Genomic DNA, 15,390 nt, shown 5'->3' with positions numbered 1-15,390 from the left:
GATTTACAGTGACAAATAAATTTTAACGATGCATTTTTTTTGGGGGGGGGGGGGGGGGGACTACCTTTTTATCCTTTTAAATCAAACACAATTACAGCTCTCCAGAATTTTAGCTATTGTTTGCTCCAAAGTGTTTCTTTGTCAACATTTTTATTCATAATCACAACATTATGAGTAATTACTCTCATCACTATGCTCATGAAAATGTAGGGTTTATATCTTTTTTATCAAACCAGAAATATAAACTATAGCTTTCATTTCCAGGGCCAAAAGTACCATGAAACTGGTGCGCTAAAGCACAAACTTAGAAATTGTGTCCACACTGGTGATTTGCATCGTCCAAATATGAAACTTCTGCATAATGATCTAAAACAGAGTGTAATGATGAGAAAACATGCACTATTAAATAACGTTGATATTTTCTTTAACCTGTATTATTGACACACAGATATGCGACACAAATTATACATATAATATAAAAAAAACAAGCATTTGACTTGTTTTTATAGTGTATTATTTACTGTAGTTTTGAACTTTTTACGATTTAAATCCGAGACCAGGCTGCAGTTTCAGAAGAGGATGATTTACATTTGTGGGAAATGATCACAAATGACAAAAATATTCAACATATGAGTGTTGTCTGCATGAACTGGAGTGTAAAAGTGCACTTCAAAAATACAAAAATCCAGTTTTCAGTCGCAGTGGCAGCTGAGATTCCACTTTGATTCCACATGCACCAACAAACTAGACAAAACTCAACCTGCCTTTTTGTAGCGTGAGCTCACATTAGCGGTTTCAGAGCAGACAGAAAATCATACACCTTTGTTCTTGTGTGGCCTCCAAACCTTGTGCTCCTTTGTTAATTCTCAGAACGGTCAGTCCTCTGCATCCTGACTCCGTCCGTGTGTGTCAGAAAGTATTCTCGCCACAGTTGTTGGTGAAGAGGCCGGGGAGACGCTGTTCTTACTCAGGTCGGGGGGAGGGCGGTCGAGGTTATGGAGTGTGATGACTGATGAGCATGGGGGCTGACGATGTGACAACGTGAAGGTGAAGACTTGAGAGTTACTCAAAGAATAACTAAGTCAGAGCCTAGAATGCTCTTTATTTAGACCACAGTAAGCTGCTTCTGTAAATGCGGGCCTCAAAACGACACCCAGAGGTTTCATCATTGCTGAAACCATCTGTGCAGGGTGATGAGAAGGACACATTTCTGTTTTCATAGTGATATCTCAAATAAGAGGTCTATTGAGTGACAAATGTAGAGCGCTTCCTTGTGGTTGGATTAACAGGCACAGTTTTGCCTCAGATACCATGTTTTGGGAAAAGAGCAGTAAGGAAATGCAGGGTTTTGGGGTTTTTTTGCCCCCTGATGGCATAGATCTACTGAAATAAGCAATAAATCAGAGCTCAGATTGCTCTCAAATATTGTGCAATATTTGCACTATGAAGAGATGGATGAGTGGATGCATCAGAAAATGGATGGATGATCTGACAGAGGACGATATCCAGGCTGTGTATCAGGTCAGTAATGGATAAATTTGAATTAAGGTCGGCTTGTGTTGCTGTTTTTTCCTCCCAGATCTTTACAGTAAAACAAGCATGTTGTCCAGAGCCACATACATATATATATACAGTGGTGATGTCCCCATGGATGCAGGGTGGATTAACCTCTTATGTATGAGGAATTACAACAAACCCAAACAAATCAATGGCCTGAATCTTCCAAAAGGATTCGGGCATCCATAGCTTTTGATTTTTGAGTCAGTAAAGCTGAAATCTGAGGGATTGTTGTTTGTGTGATCTGTGAGATGTGACACACGCCCTCTTCGAATGAGATGCTTCTAAAGCCGACACCGGTCTGACGACGTATCTCACAAATTACGGGGAAAGTAAAAAATATCTCAGACCTGCAAGATTTGGTTTGGAGCCATTAGATTATAATCCTGTTGTGGCTAAATTGTAATAATAATAGAACCAAACTGCCATGGAACAATGGACAATGACAGTGTTGTCCAAAGGTAAAACACGTCTGGCACATTGTTTCCAATTTAGCAACAGTTCCAGCCTGAAGGAGCTCTGCTCATCAGTCATTTCCTGCAAAGTCCAATAAAGTTTATGACTGAATATCGAACTGGGAAAAGTAACTGACACCAACATTGATTTGTGGTTTGTGGGTCATGACCTGCCCTGCTGCATGCTGGGGTATTTAAACCTGCAGTGTGGACCTTCTGTCTCTCTCTGACAAGAAAAACACTTTTTTCTAACTTGTATTTGCAAAGTTTACGGCTCCCTGAAACTTGCTCCGCCCTCTAATGCAAATCAATCTGTCACGCTGCAGGTTTAAAAATCACACACATTAGTTCTTTCCTTCTGTTCACTTCAAAATGTAGAAGATGGTGAGCAAGAAAGGTGAAGCACTGCTAATATAAATGAGATCAAACAGAACCACATTTCCTAAATGATTAAATAAATAAGTAAAACAAAATAAATCCTTTCATGGACTGTAAAACAGGATTCCGGCAAAGCTCAGTTCACGTGGAACTGAAATTCTAATTTTGTTGTAGAGCCAGAGTTTATTAGCACGCAAGGCCAACGTAAGACGGGTGGCCAAAAATCCGATTCAACCTGATTCAGTGTGAGAACAGATGAAAACACTGAAATGTCGTACGGACTGAGTGGGGATGGCGGCATTTTCAACTCATGATCAGGACAAAATGAATGGGAAAAGTCGGAATACCAACATGTAAAAAAAAGGATTTAAAAAAAGTGGTTCCCTACCAGACCTACCGTACTCTCTACGCCCCCCAGCTAAGCTACGGATGCCTAAAATAGGAGGGGGGGAGGAAAAAGGAAAAGAAAACAAACAAACAAACAGGAAAAAAAAGGTGATAGCTTAGTAAAAAACCAATGCATATCAACAGCGTAAAGTAAAAGATCGTGCCCGGCCGTGCTGTGTATCTATGGACACCGACTGTAAAGCTATGACCCCCACTGGAACACTGAAAGCACCATCAACATATAAACACCATAAACAGTTTAATCCATTGTTTCATAGCAATTTATGAAAAACACATAAGGCCAAAAAACGTTATAAATGGAGAACCACAGGAAACGCCACGAGTAGCAAAAAGAAAAGAAGAAAAGAAAACCAAAGTATCACACACCTGGTTTCATTTGCTGAATCGGCTAACAAATGCAGGCTAACATGTTTCAGAACCAAATCGGACTCACTCAACACTGCAGATCCCTGAAAATTGATTTGGAACAGAGGAGTTCTGTTTTTAATTGAAGAAAGCAACAAATAAATGCAAAATAAAGCGCGGTCTGACAGGCAAATGGCTATTCAGGCGACGTTACAGGGCCAGGTGAGATCGGGGGACACTTTAACCAATAAAATTCACTCTCTAACATAGCAGACTGACACTTTTGATTTTCTTTAACTACAATTTATCATATATTTTGTCTCACAAAATATGGTTACATGGCTCAAAAATAATTGTCAACAGCTTTTGTCTTCTCCTTTATTCTCTCACATGTACATTAGTGTATATATTTCTCAAATATTTTCTGCACTTTTGCTACATCAGAGTTTACTTTAAATGAAATCTCATCATACATAATTGTAAAATAATAATAACCTGCTTAGAGTGTAGTATTAATGAGTTCCTTGGCATCATCACCACTTTTCGGTTCAATGGGATGGTAAATTTTCCTCTTTTGCCACTGAATTAGCGTTGGCTAACAACTCAGCATATTCACCGGAGCGTTTGATTCATCTCATATCTGATCTGATAAACTGCAAAGGAACTACAGGAATCTCACCAGTAAACTTCAGTCCAGCACAAAATAACAAAAAAGAGCACAAATCATGACACAAACCTCTTTTCCTCCATTAGAGTTTTGCATGAAGGCTCAACACAAAGTCGAACTCAAACACCTAATATCTACATCTGTAAGTACTGATGATGCGTAAATATAAGGGCACAAGACTTGCATAGAATGGATGGATGTAAATTGGACACATCATGACTGGCCAGTCTTCAGCACCTTTAAATTGCATTTCCCAAACGGGAAACAATGAAATCAAGGAATGCCAATGCAATCCCTTCTTATCATTCAAAAAGCAAAAATGTGTATGCAAGCCTTTATATACACTATATATACTATATACTGTGTATATGTATATTAAAATTATAGGTTAAATGTCACAGTCATATGTCTTTCAATGGGATGTGTGTAATCAGTCGTTGACTGGGATTATGTATAAAATCTTTTTGTTTGGGTTTTAATAGATATATTATGACATGATTATGATACATTATTAGACAATATTTATATTATGACCTTCTTTAGAAAGGTATTATTACCTCCAGCAAAGAGGTATCTGTCTGTCTGTCTGTCTGTCTGTCTGTCTGTCTGTCTGTCTGTCTGTCTGTCTGTCTGCTAAATAACTCAAAAAGTTATGAACAAACTTTTTAAGAAATGTTGATAATGGGACAAGGAACAGCTAATTAGGTTTTGGTGATGTTGGGGATTCCCGGAGTACTTTGCCCTCCCACGGGCTTTGATCATAAATCAACTGTGTTATGTATTACTATTTCCCATATATATGGGAAACGGACGTCTGTGCTCTCCGAGTGCTTATTTCCTAGTTGTATATTGCAAACAGCAGAACACAACACATATAAACGTACCCCTTAGAGAAAAAAAAAGCTGAACATGCCTCGGTTTTGGATCAAGGCAGAGAAATACTTATTAAAGATGTGTCGATAGCCATGACATAAAAAAGGGAAATGTCTGCCTGTTTTGTGGCTCCAGCGTAATTTTGTCTTACCTCTGGTACCTTCTGACATACTGTATAAGTCACTCTCTCCGCATTGTCCTTTGGTCGTGCAAAAGGGTAGAAAAAAATCTCCTCTCTTTCCAAAGAGAGAGATGACGTCTCTCCTGTATCAAAAGTCCTGTTAGAAGGTTCACATCTCAGTCCGGGGAGTTTAGATCCTCCCGCGATCCTGTGCTGCAGTGATCGTTCAAAGAGCGCAGATGTTGCGACGTTGCCCTGGGTTCCGCTGGCCTTGGGCTAAGCTTTGGTACGCCTTGTTGACACAACGGAACAAATGAGATGGATGGGTGACGGAACAGGTAGCAGGCAAAAATAAGCAATTAACCAAGTACAGCAGATGTTTGAGGGCTCCCACCTGTTAACGGCTGATGAAGCCCGGCTAAGATGTCACTAGTGAGGCGGTGTTAGTACATTCACTGGTACTACTGCAACTCTGGGGACAAATCAGAGAGGTAGAGGCCCTCAGCGGCTCTGATTGTCTTATTATAGGGATCTTTTATATCATTCAGCATGAGCCAACAGCCACAGATAAATAGAGAGAATGTGGTACTTAGCGCATCATTTGGTCCAAATTTTAAAATTTCAGAAAGCAGCAGGTTGGATTTAGTGTTTGTTTGGCCTTTTCCTCTTAAGGAAGAACAAACAGGTGAGACACAAAACACAAGATAATGACAGACGAGGGAGGATGGACGAGATGATGCGAACGAACACAAACTCCGAAGACTGTTGAAAGTGCTGCGTTTCTACTCTGCCCCCTCTGGCTATCACAAAATCTGCATGTCCACAACGGCAAACAGTAAAAGGACTGAATATAACTTTCTCTATTTACAAAATGGTACATTTATATACAGGTAATTTTGTCACATGAACACAGGTTGTATGGGAATGAGCTGAAGCCAGTACATTCATGCCTCATGTTTGGGTTCGAATCACTCGTATTTTCCTTCTCGCGTCTGACCTTCAATGTATTTTTATTTTTTATTTTTTTGGAGTTCAAGTGATATAAGTAAACAGTTTTTAGCCAGAGACGCCCTGGTACTGTTTTGTAAGGGGTACCCTTTCCTTCGGTGTATCGTAGCTACTTTTAGGCTTGAACAACAAACAGATAAAGGCCGTGCTGGAGGAATGCTTAAGTAGCACATGTATAAAGTAAATTCTGTATTTATATATGTTATTTTAGGATGTGCTCCATAACAAAACTAGGGTTTATAAAGGTTTTTCACAGTATTTTTTCAGGTTGCCTAAAGTGAATTCCTCCACATGAGGAAAAACTACAAGAATATGAGTGGAAGCAACCTCACAATCGTTGATCATTGATTATCGACCCTCGGATTTGTCAGCATTTCTTCTCGAATCGACTCATCCTTTCAAAGCCTCGGCATTTAAGTAAGTGGAGGGAATGCAATGCTTCACTTGTTGGCACTTGAGGATCTAAACAGTGTCCAAAGGCTCTTCTGTTCACCCTGGTTTTGGTTGGAACAGAATCACTTTTCAGTGGGGAATCAGGACACTTATACGATTGCTTAAACAAAATTGTAACCCGTTCAAGGAAATCAGACTCTGCGTCTGCGGACAGTAAAGGGACATCTAACAGCAGCGCTTGCCTGGCTTTCTTGCTAAATCTCAGATTTTTACCCTGGCTTCCTCATTTCTTTTAACACCATTCACACAATGGGAGTGATCAGAATGACATAGACAGATATGACATGGGTCCACTGGTGTACTTCCTGCTCCACAGTTCTAGACTGGCACTTCTGTGTCCAGTATGCGCACCTATGTCTGGCTGCTTATAGGTCTTTTGCTTTTTGTTGATCTCCCATGGGAAGTCTTCGATTGGAAGTGGGCTGGCAGGGCTGCCGGAACCCTCTGGTGTGCTCTCAGGGGTTCCCTCTATGATCTCAATCCGAGGCGGGTTCATTATATCCATAATGCTGAAGCGCACCGGTTCCGGCTGACACATCACTGACTTATCCTCCGTGTGGTGTCGAATGGACCAACTGGAGCCGGCCTGAATTCCGACAGACACTCGGTCATCTGTTTGCGTGGTGCTGTCACTGCAAGGCTCCCGGCACAAAGTCCACATGTTGTAACACTGAGTAAAGTTGAAAAAGTTGCTGTTGAAAGTCTTCAGTTCACCACAAACATCCCTCCGCAGCTCGGCCAGCTCGTAACGCATGGCTGAGATTTCATCCTTCCACTGCATGTTGAAGGCAGCGACCATGTTGGCGGACTCCTTGAAGGCTTGAATTGCCTGGGGGACCGGTGCCTCTGAGGTGGATATGGATGAGGGAGAGGGGACCCTGTACGAAGGCGCGGTGGCCGGCGGGACGGATATGGCTGTAACGGTGGAGCTAGTACTGTGCTGGCTGCGGGCCACGGCTGTCTCTCTCTCTAGTCTCTCTAGTTCCGCATAGGCGGAGGAGCTAGCACCGTCATCATCCTCTATCATATCGTCATTTAGTAACGAGGTTGCATCCACAAGATCATATCCCTCTGGAAGACAAATTTGAACACGCAGAGAGGACATTTATAGAGAAAGGAACAGCTGGAGAGTGATCTGGGTTGTATCTGACTTTGGAAGTCAACACATATCTATGGAAAACAAACAACATGTGAGTTTATTGATGTTCAAGTATTTATCAACTTGACCAAAATTAACCTATGAAACGAAGAACTAGAGTTTTGCAGGGTGTGTAAAAGCTCCAAGTGACAGAGCTATGTTCTGTTTGCAAAGAATGTTAGTGCAAGGACTGGGGGTATTAAGTAAGAGGGCAATTAACATAAAACTCACATGCTGTATGTTTATCACAATGTTTTTACACTGCCTTCTCAGTCATTTCAAGGCTTCTTTCCATCTTTTCACTGCACAGCACAGCAAAGAATGGAAATTTTACATCCAGAATCCATTTGGCGAGAACCTCTTTCCTCAAACACGTTTGGAACGTCACTCGGTGACTTTGGAATATGTGCCATTTTTTTGTGCAAAAAAGAAAAGATGTAAAGGGAGTAGAGGAACCACAACCCACTGGGTCAACAAGCAGATATGAACCCTATTGAACATATCAGGTCCAAGATGGCTGATTAAGAAACCCAGTGAGGGGAGCGGTCACTCCCCCCATTTGGGCTGCACCAGGGAGAGGCTGCAATCCCACAGTCAAAGACGGCTGACAGACTCAATGTAGAGAGTAAAAGAAGTCCCAAAAAAGGGGTTTGCACATGCACAGCAGACGGATGCTGCTCTCACAAATGATTGGAGACAGTGGCAATGTAACAAATAACAACCAGCGCTACTTTATGGTCATGATATGAAGACATTTCCAAAGCTTTGGGAAAAAACACCTCTCATACATTTACAATTACAGAGTGGTCTAAACACACTTAAAGTAGAGACAGGGCAAACAACTCCCAAGAGCCAGCATCGCAAGTCTTGACCAAAACATTGTGTATCAATGTCTCAACAAAATATCACCATCTGAGGTTTTGTGAGTTGCTGGGAACCCTGTTTTCCTCCTTAACATAACATAATGAGATATTTTTGCAACCTACATAAACTCTATGTGTCTATTTTTACTGAGAAGGCAGTGCAAAAACACACATATCCATAGATATATGTATGCGGATTATTAGAATACCTGCGACAAGCATCACTGATGCCTCCAGCTGTTCTTTCCCTCTGGTTATCCTTCAAGAGATGGATGGTCAAAAGAGGAGGGGTATGGCGCTTGTGTGTATTAGGGAGCATCACTGAATCCCTTCCTTGCTCAAGGGTCCACTAGCCTCTCATGGGATTTGGTTCATAAGTTTCTACTGGTTTAATTTATTGGCAATTCTTTCATTTAAGGCCACTCTCCACACAAAGTAAAAAAAAAAAACAGACCAAAGAATACTAGTGTGACTTTCAATTTGACAGGGAGGTGACTCTTCAGGTAAAACCTCTGCAATGATTCAATATGCCAATCAGAGTTCAGCAAATTAGACGGTGGGATTGGAGAGCGCTCTTTATCCTCGGTACCTCGGCAATTCTGAAGATATCACACATGGAAACTCAAACCAAAGATCAAAGTTTCCGAAAACAAAAGTCCAGATTGCACAAAAAAAACAAAGCTTGTAAAGTGAGTAGAAGTGCAGTTGCCTCCGATATGTAATTTGACAACAACAAAAAGATTTTAAAAAAATGTATAATATTTAAATATACATTCAGTTAAAAAAAAATGTTTCAATAGGGTTCATAGCTTTACTCCTGCAGGTAAACACCAAATGCACTTAGCGAGGGAGCTACTGCAAAGATGACTCTGCTTGCACAAAGAACCCGACATGCTTACATAGAGGGAGAAAGATGTATTGCACAAAACCTGGAAATATTTGGATCTTAAAAAGCACCATTTGGGGGAAGCCCACTTAATGTAGGCTGGAGCAGAACCGAAAAATAAGATATCTGACATTAACAATTTACACAAGCCTTTAGATGACTGTTGTTTTTTAAATTGCCAAATTAGACTTGTTTCATGCAACACCATGTAACGAATGAAATCTAATGAAAATGACATGCTAGTCTGCTTTTATTGTACCATCAGTGCACAATTCCTTTGTGCAACCAGAATAATGTGCACATTATCAGAGATTAGTCTTGACTTACCTTAAATGCTTCAAAAGATATGTATTTTGAATTTTATGACGTCAATTATTATGTTAGAGAGCATATCTTGATGAAGAGAGCAGGAGGAGGACATGTTCCAACCAGCCCATCTCCAACCTCCCCTACTGCCCAAGCCACTTTCATTATGCATCCCTCCCTAAATGCATCGCACAGCACAGATATGTAACACCACAGCTGAACATGCTTGGGGTGACCTGCTCCTTAGACATGCCATGTAATCTAGAAGTGTTAGGCCATGAGGGTGTGTGGTCACTGATGTGCCCCCCACCCCGCTCTTACACTACAGCATGGCGACACCAACACCACAACCAGACGCTAAGCTAATGATGCATGAGTCGTGCAAAGTCATACGCAGGCACTTTGTATCTCAACAAACGGCACCCACACACCATAGCTCCCAACAGATATAACTGGGAGAGATCAGCTCAGCATCTCTGAAGCTCAAGGGTTCCCCACTGTACATATGTAGGTATGTGAAGTTTGTCCGCATGTGTCAGATGAGATTTGTGGTCTGAGCCCGCTCTCTTTTGGAGGGGTTATTGTTTTACCTGTTGTGGATCTGATAGTTGAAGTGACAGTGGAGGATGTCATTGAAGGCAAGCAGTCGTCGTCTTGGGAATACCCAGCCTGAATAGCGCGGAGGTAACTGTGGCTTCGAGTGCGGAACGAACCAGGCAGGTCCAAGGCCTCCATGGCCTGGGATTCTACTTCACTAAAAACGGACTCACAAACTGACTCAAACTGGCCATTGATCTCAGTCTCACTCACCTGAGAGACAAAAACAGGAATAGCAGTCCTTAATTTTTCCTCTTCCTTTCTCTTTCTCACTCTGATTCTTCCCCTTTGCACAGCAAATATGAAGGAGTGTTAGCATAAAGCAACGCCACTGTCGCTTCCGACCTTTAACTGAATAAATGTCAAGTTAAAAAAAAGAAATAAAAAAACAGAAAAATATATTGAATATTTGTGTCATTAAAGCATTAGAGTCAAAACATACACAAAGGTGTAATAACTGTGCTCTCTCTCAGTTTAGCAATATTTCTGATTTTATCATATCAATCATTAACTTTTTTAATTGAATTCTTGCCATATCCAGTTACACCCTATCCAGTGATGTCACCAGCCCCATCATTAGGTACAGCAACACTGCCTCAGCCTCAGAATGCTTTAAAACTTTGCCCAAATGTGTGTTAGATTACACTGAAGGAGGCTTGTGGTGATGTACCTGCTGAGGTGGCTGGTGGGTGTACTGCAGGGGAGAGACCAGAGTCCATCTGTTACACTTAGATTCAAACTGATTGTACAACCATCTTTATTACTTCTTCTCCACACAGAGCCGTTCTTGTTGCACCCCCAGATCTTCGTAGCAACCCCTGCCTTGTGCCACCTGAGGTCCAAAACAGACTGATCCCACCTTACAGACTCATGCAGGGTTTGGAGTAACGGAGACCTGCAAAGTTTGCTGGAGGCTGTTAGGAGGGCATAATGTCTCGGACTCTCAATATTGTGCTCTTTGAAATCTTCCACTTAAGTTTGTTTACATAAAAAAGAATAACAACTGGACTCCAAAAGCCAATCAGATGAGATCTGGCTACTTTCCACGCTAGACGACGTGTCGCGTCTCATGTATCTTGTGTGTTCCAGACTCACCTGGCTGACGCAGCTCGCCTGGCTGAGTGTGCTGACGGCACGCATGTAGCTCTGGTTGCGTGAGCGGAAGGGCGGCGGGTGGATGGTGGCGGGATCCAGCGTGACGCTAGGGTGGGGCCGCATATCTCTCAGGGTTTGCAAGTGGTAGCCCTGGCTGAACGAGAGGGTGGGGAGTGGGGGTTGCAAGATGAAATATTTAACAGGTCAAACGTGGATCGCCCTTGAGCGCAAATGGAAACAATCACTGGTGAGCTGTGTGTGTGTGTGTGTGTGTGCGCATGTGTGTGTGTGTGTGTGTGTGTGTGTGTGTGTGTGTGTGTGTGTGTGTAAATAAACATGAAGTTATCATGAGGCCCAGTCAACTTTAGGGGCACTGAGATGATTAAGTTTAAATCTGAGTATAGAGCAATTTAAATAGGTTTAACCTCATCAGTCTCAACGACTTTGAGGGACTTTGTATTCATTAGTGTTTAATTACAGCGAAACTCCTTTTGGAACTAAAATAAAGTATGAGGTGTCAATTATCGTAACCATTTTGTAGAAAGGGTTCAGATGCTGCTACGCATCTTGTTTTTCTCTCAACTTTACTGTAAGTTTAGTGTGCATGCAGGGAAAATATATTGCTTAAGGAAATGTATTTAATTTAGCATAAACTATAGATGGAATGTTAGCATGACTGATAACTGAGCCTATTACTACATGTATCTTCAATAAAGTTATCAAAGTGGCCAACAGTTGCATCCCAACTCTGAGCAGGGTCAAAGTACATTTGCATAAGGACAATAATGCAGAACAAGCATTATATGAAATGTTTTTAAGAATCGTTAGAATAAGTCAGAGCAACGCAACAGCACCACAGACACGCATGCACGACGGCCTGCGTTAAACATGCTGAAACATTCGAAGGTCTCGTTCCACAAGCCACTGCAGTCACCCACAGGTGCATAATTCTCAGCTTCTGGGGAGCATCTTTAACCACTAGTCATCTGCTACTGTCGCAGGGGTTACCTTTGCAGGTCGAAGTGGGGTCTTTGCATGGCCGACTTGAGGACCAGCGCGTCGGGCCTTACGGCCTTCTGTGGGGAGGTCTTGATGCTGGCGTCCGAGTCACCGCTGTCATCGTCCACCTCCCCCATAGCTTTGACATAGCTGCTGCTGCGCATCCGCCGACAGGGGATCTCCTCGTCCTTCTCTCCTGGGTATGCGCCCCATTCATCCTGGGGTACCTGTTCATGACAACAGATTATGATTTAGTTCTATAAAAAGTTTATTACCATGCAGTCGTAGTATTCAACTAGGTCAGTTCAGGGATCAACACTTCTCTGACAGCAGCTGGTAATGGAAGATATGGGGAACATGCGAAATTCATTCTTTTATAGCCTAATTATTCAGGAATGATCAGGGACCAGTTGGACCAGTGATCACACAGGATTCTGTTGAGTCATGCTTCATTTGTCCATGTTATGAAAGAGGGAAAAAAGTCATTAACAAGAATAATATCAATCGTCAGGTGGAAAGGAAAAAAGTGTCTTTTAATTGTTACTATGTAATAACGGCGCAACTAGGTGTAATAAATGAGCAAGTTGCTAGTTTGCAGCTGGATAGATATAATCAAAGACAGATGATAATTATTATAATTAAAGTTTAATTAAGCTCTATAACTGGAGGTTTAATGAGATACTAAATGTCCATTTGCAGTAAATGTCATTTTATGGTTTAGACAGAAATGTGTTTGGAGTATACAGATTGTGGCCTGATGTTGCCTGAAAGCATGTGGGAGATGTTCCTCCTCTGTATTCTCTACATGTGGGCGGTAATAACAAGGACCGCAGCATCCGCTGAGAGAAATTGTCATGCGCTGTCGATAATTAGCATACACGCAGATAGTTTGGCCGTGCTGTGGGTCACAACCAAGACGGCAGAAGTAGGTCTTTGTTTGGTTGGCAGAAGTCGGAGTTTCAGCAACTGCAGCAAGTTGGCAACAAAATACCAAATCGTGATATAACACGACGGCCAAAATATTGCCCGCTAAAATATTTAACCCTGCAAAGGCTAAACTGTAAATTTAGAATTTCCATTAAAGGGGACAACGGTTTTATTGAAGTGTTGACCTTTCTAGCTTTCTTTGTTCCGGCCTGAGACCAGTATGCCAGCGTCTTGTTGCAGCTTTAACTGGGTCCCCAGTGGACGGTCTCGCCTTGGCCCTAAAAACACCGCTCCAGGCACAGAGCTGTCCCTAAAGATCTCTGTGTCACTTGAGCCCGTCGCTGTTTTACTGCCACAGTCGCAGGAAAAGCACAGCTGACACTCTCCATTTCACACCTAGTGAAATATTAGTGAACATCTGGGAAGGATGACAAAAACTATGAAATATCATTTACTTTACCGAGAATGTTGAACATTCTCCCTGCAGCAAGAAGAGGCTCGTGGACAAACCTCAACCCATTTAAAGAGTAACGAAACCCCAAAACTACCTTTGGGTATTTGGGTATGAAGTAGTGTTGTTAATTGGCTTTTCAGTCAGTGTTTCAATGTGCCGTATTGTGCTGTAGGAAGAGCTTCCCTCTATGGGATGAAACGTGGCTAATAAAATCAAATTTTGATGTTGGCTAAAAAGAAGGCCGATTCAAGTTTTGGAGGCAGCTTTTGTGACACCCCTCTACAATCTGTGGCGAGTAGGTTGAATTGAAATAGAGAGGTGAAGTGAGTATTGAGTAGGTAGTTAACATATATTGTTCTTTGGAGATTTTATAGTTATTAAGTGTAGTATTTCATAGTTATTTAGCAATTTTAGGTAGATTGCTTACTTTTCTGTGTTCTAGTAGTGGCTAGTTAGATTGTTTGTTAGGCTGTAGGTTAGCTTTAGCTTGTACATAGTTTAATTTTTCTAGTTTTTGTCAGTTAGTAGCCACAATCGGTCAGCAGTGTGCAAAAACATCTCAGGGCTGCATCGGTATCCAGCTAACCAAGTGGCTGCACTTGTCTTAACCACCCGTAATTAAGGCATTTCTTTCTTTCTTTCTTTCTTTCTTTTTTTTTACATTTTTAGCATAGCTGTACATCAGTTAAAACAGTTACTCTTTGCTGTTCATGTGTAGCATCATTGTAAATCTGAGACAGTAGAGACAGTTGGACTGATCATACCCCTGATATTAGCATACACGCTTTCATGAGAGCTGAGAGTGTGTGAGAAAGACATGGGATCACTGTCCATCTCTGATCCAAGAACATCTTCTTGGTCTCTGAAGTTGCATCCACTTCTCTATTATAACCACATGTAGTCCAACTCATCCAAATTTGACCCAACTACCCCCCCAAAAGCAACGTTTGACTCTAAGTTCTCATTCGTTCCTCTACAATCATCATTAGTTGAGAAGAAGTTGCACTCCCTCCGACAGACCTGACCCCCCCCGTCCTGTCCATGAGGTCGGCGTGGACCCTTCCCTCCTCTGAAGGCTGTCAGTGTGGACACGCTTTGAGGAGAAGCAGCACCCATGTGGCAGCGTCCGCGCCTGCTGACACAAAGTTGTCAAGAACCAGACGGCACCCAAGCAGCCGCACTATGTGCGGGAGGCATCTGTTGTCCAGGAACACCACGTCTTATGTGAGTTTATGTGCCTACCCTTAGGGTTAGGGTTAGGGACAGGTCCAGGGAAAACATTTAATTCACTTAGACCTACCGAGAAATAGCAGCAAGTAAAATCCAAACAAACACCTGGATGTTACTGATACGTGCAACGAAAAGATCTGAATGTGTTAGTCTCATCACTGTGTGTAGAAGCCTAATCCCAGGTGATCCTGCATCTTCCACCTGATGCTAAAGCTGTGTTCCGTGCCTGAATCTTGCTCACCTTCACTTAGTGTCTGCCACCTCGAAATTGATGGATTGATCCCTATATTCTCTACCTCAACTGAAAACAGCTCCTTGGCATTCTTTTTTTCTTGCTTTCTCATGAGTGATATTGACCACTCCAGGCAGAAAGGTGGCATCTGAAGTGCTTTTTGAACAATATTTGTAATCAATAGCCTTCATCAGTTGCATGGATAGTTGTTCTAGATAAGGTCAGTTTCAGGGTTCTACAGCTCGCATTGGCTGCTTTAATTAAACTGATTCAGCATATAGCCGGGTACACACGAGGATTGTCTACACCTGAAGGTATTTTTGATCTGTTCAAGACCCCATAAATCAAGGTAAAAAACAGGCATTGAATGGTTTTGATGGTACTATGTGGTGTGCACC

The 15,390-nt window shown here is 42.0% G+C and overlaps 1 protein-coding gene across 7 annotated transcripts in view; it reads right to left on the bottom strand.

Moving 5' to 3' along the window:
* LOC130516580 (disks large-associated protein 2-like) overlaps positions 1 to 15,390 on the bottom strand; it is a 48,051-nt gene that overhangs the window by 10,495 nt on the left and 22,166 nt on the right. For 2 of the 7 annotated variants that reach the window (XM_057017727.1, XM_057017730.1), the window contains 4 exons: positions 12,159 to 12,376; positions 11,151 to 11,304; positions 10,049 to 10,268; positions 2,779 to 2,823 (listed from right to left, as the gene is read on the bottom strand). In XM_057017727.1, coding sequence (XP_056873707.1) covers positions 2,779 to 2,823; positions 10,049 to 10,268; positions 11,151 to 11,304; positions 12,159 to 12,376 — 637 coding nt within the window. Of the gene's footprint in view, positions 1 to 45; positions 7,337 to 10,048; positions 10,342 to 11,150; positions 11,305 to 12,158; positions 12,377 to 15,390 lie in introns of those variants that run through there. The other 5 variants (XR_008947525.1, XM_057017728.1, XM_057017732.1 and 2 more) reach the window with 5 other exon arrangements.

Source organism: Takifugu flavidus, chromosome 19 (genome assembly GCF_003711565.1).
Source record: "Takifugu flavidus isolate HTHZ2018 chromosome 19, ASM371156v2, whole genome shotgun sequence".
In the NCBI taxonomy this organism is placed as follows: Eukaryota; Metazoa; Chordata; class Actinopteri; order Tetraodontiformes; family Tetraodontidae; genus Takifugu; species Takifugu flavidus.
Note: the sequence above shows the minus strand (reverse complement) of the source record. Positions and strands in the feature narration are given on the sequence as shown.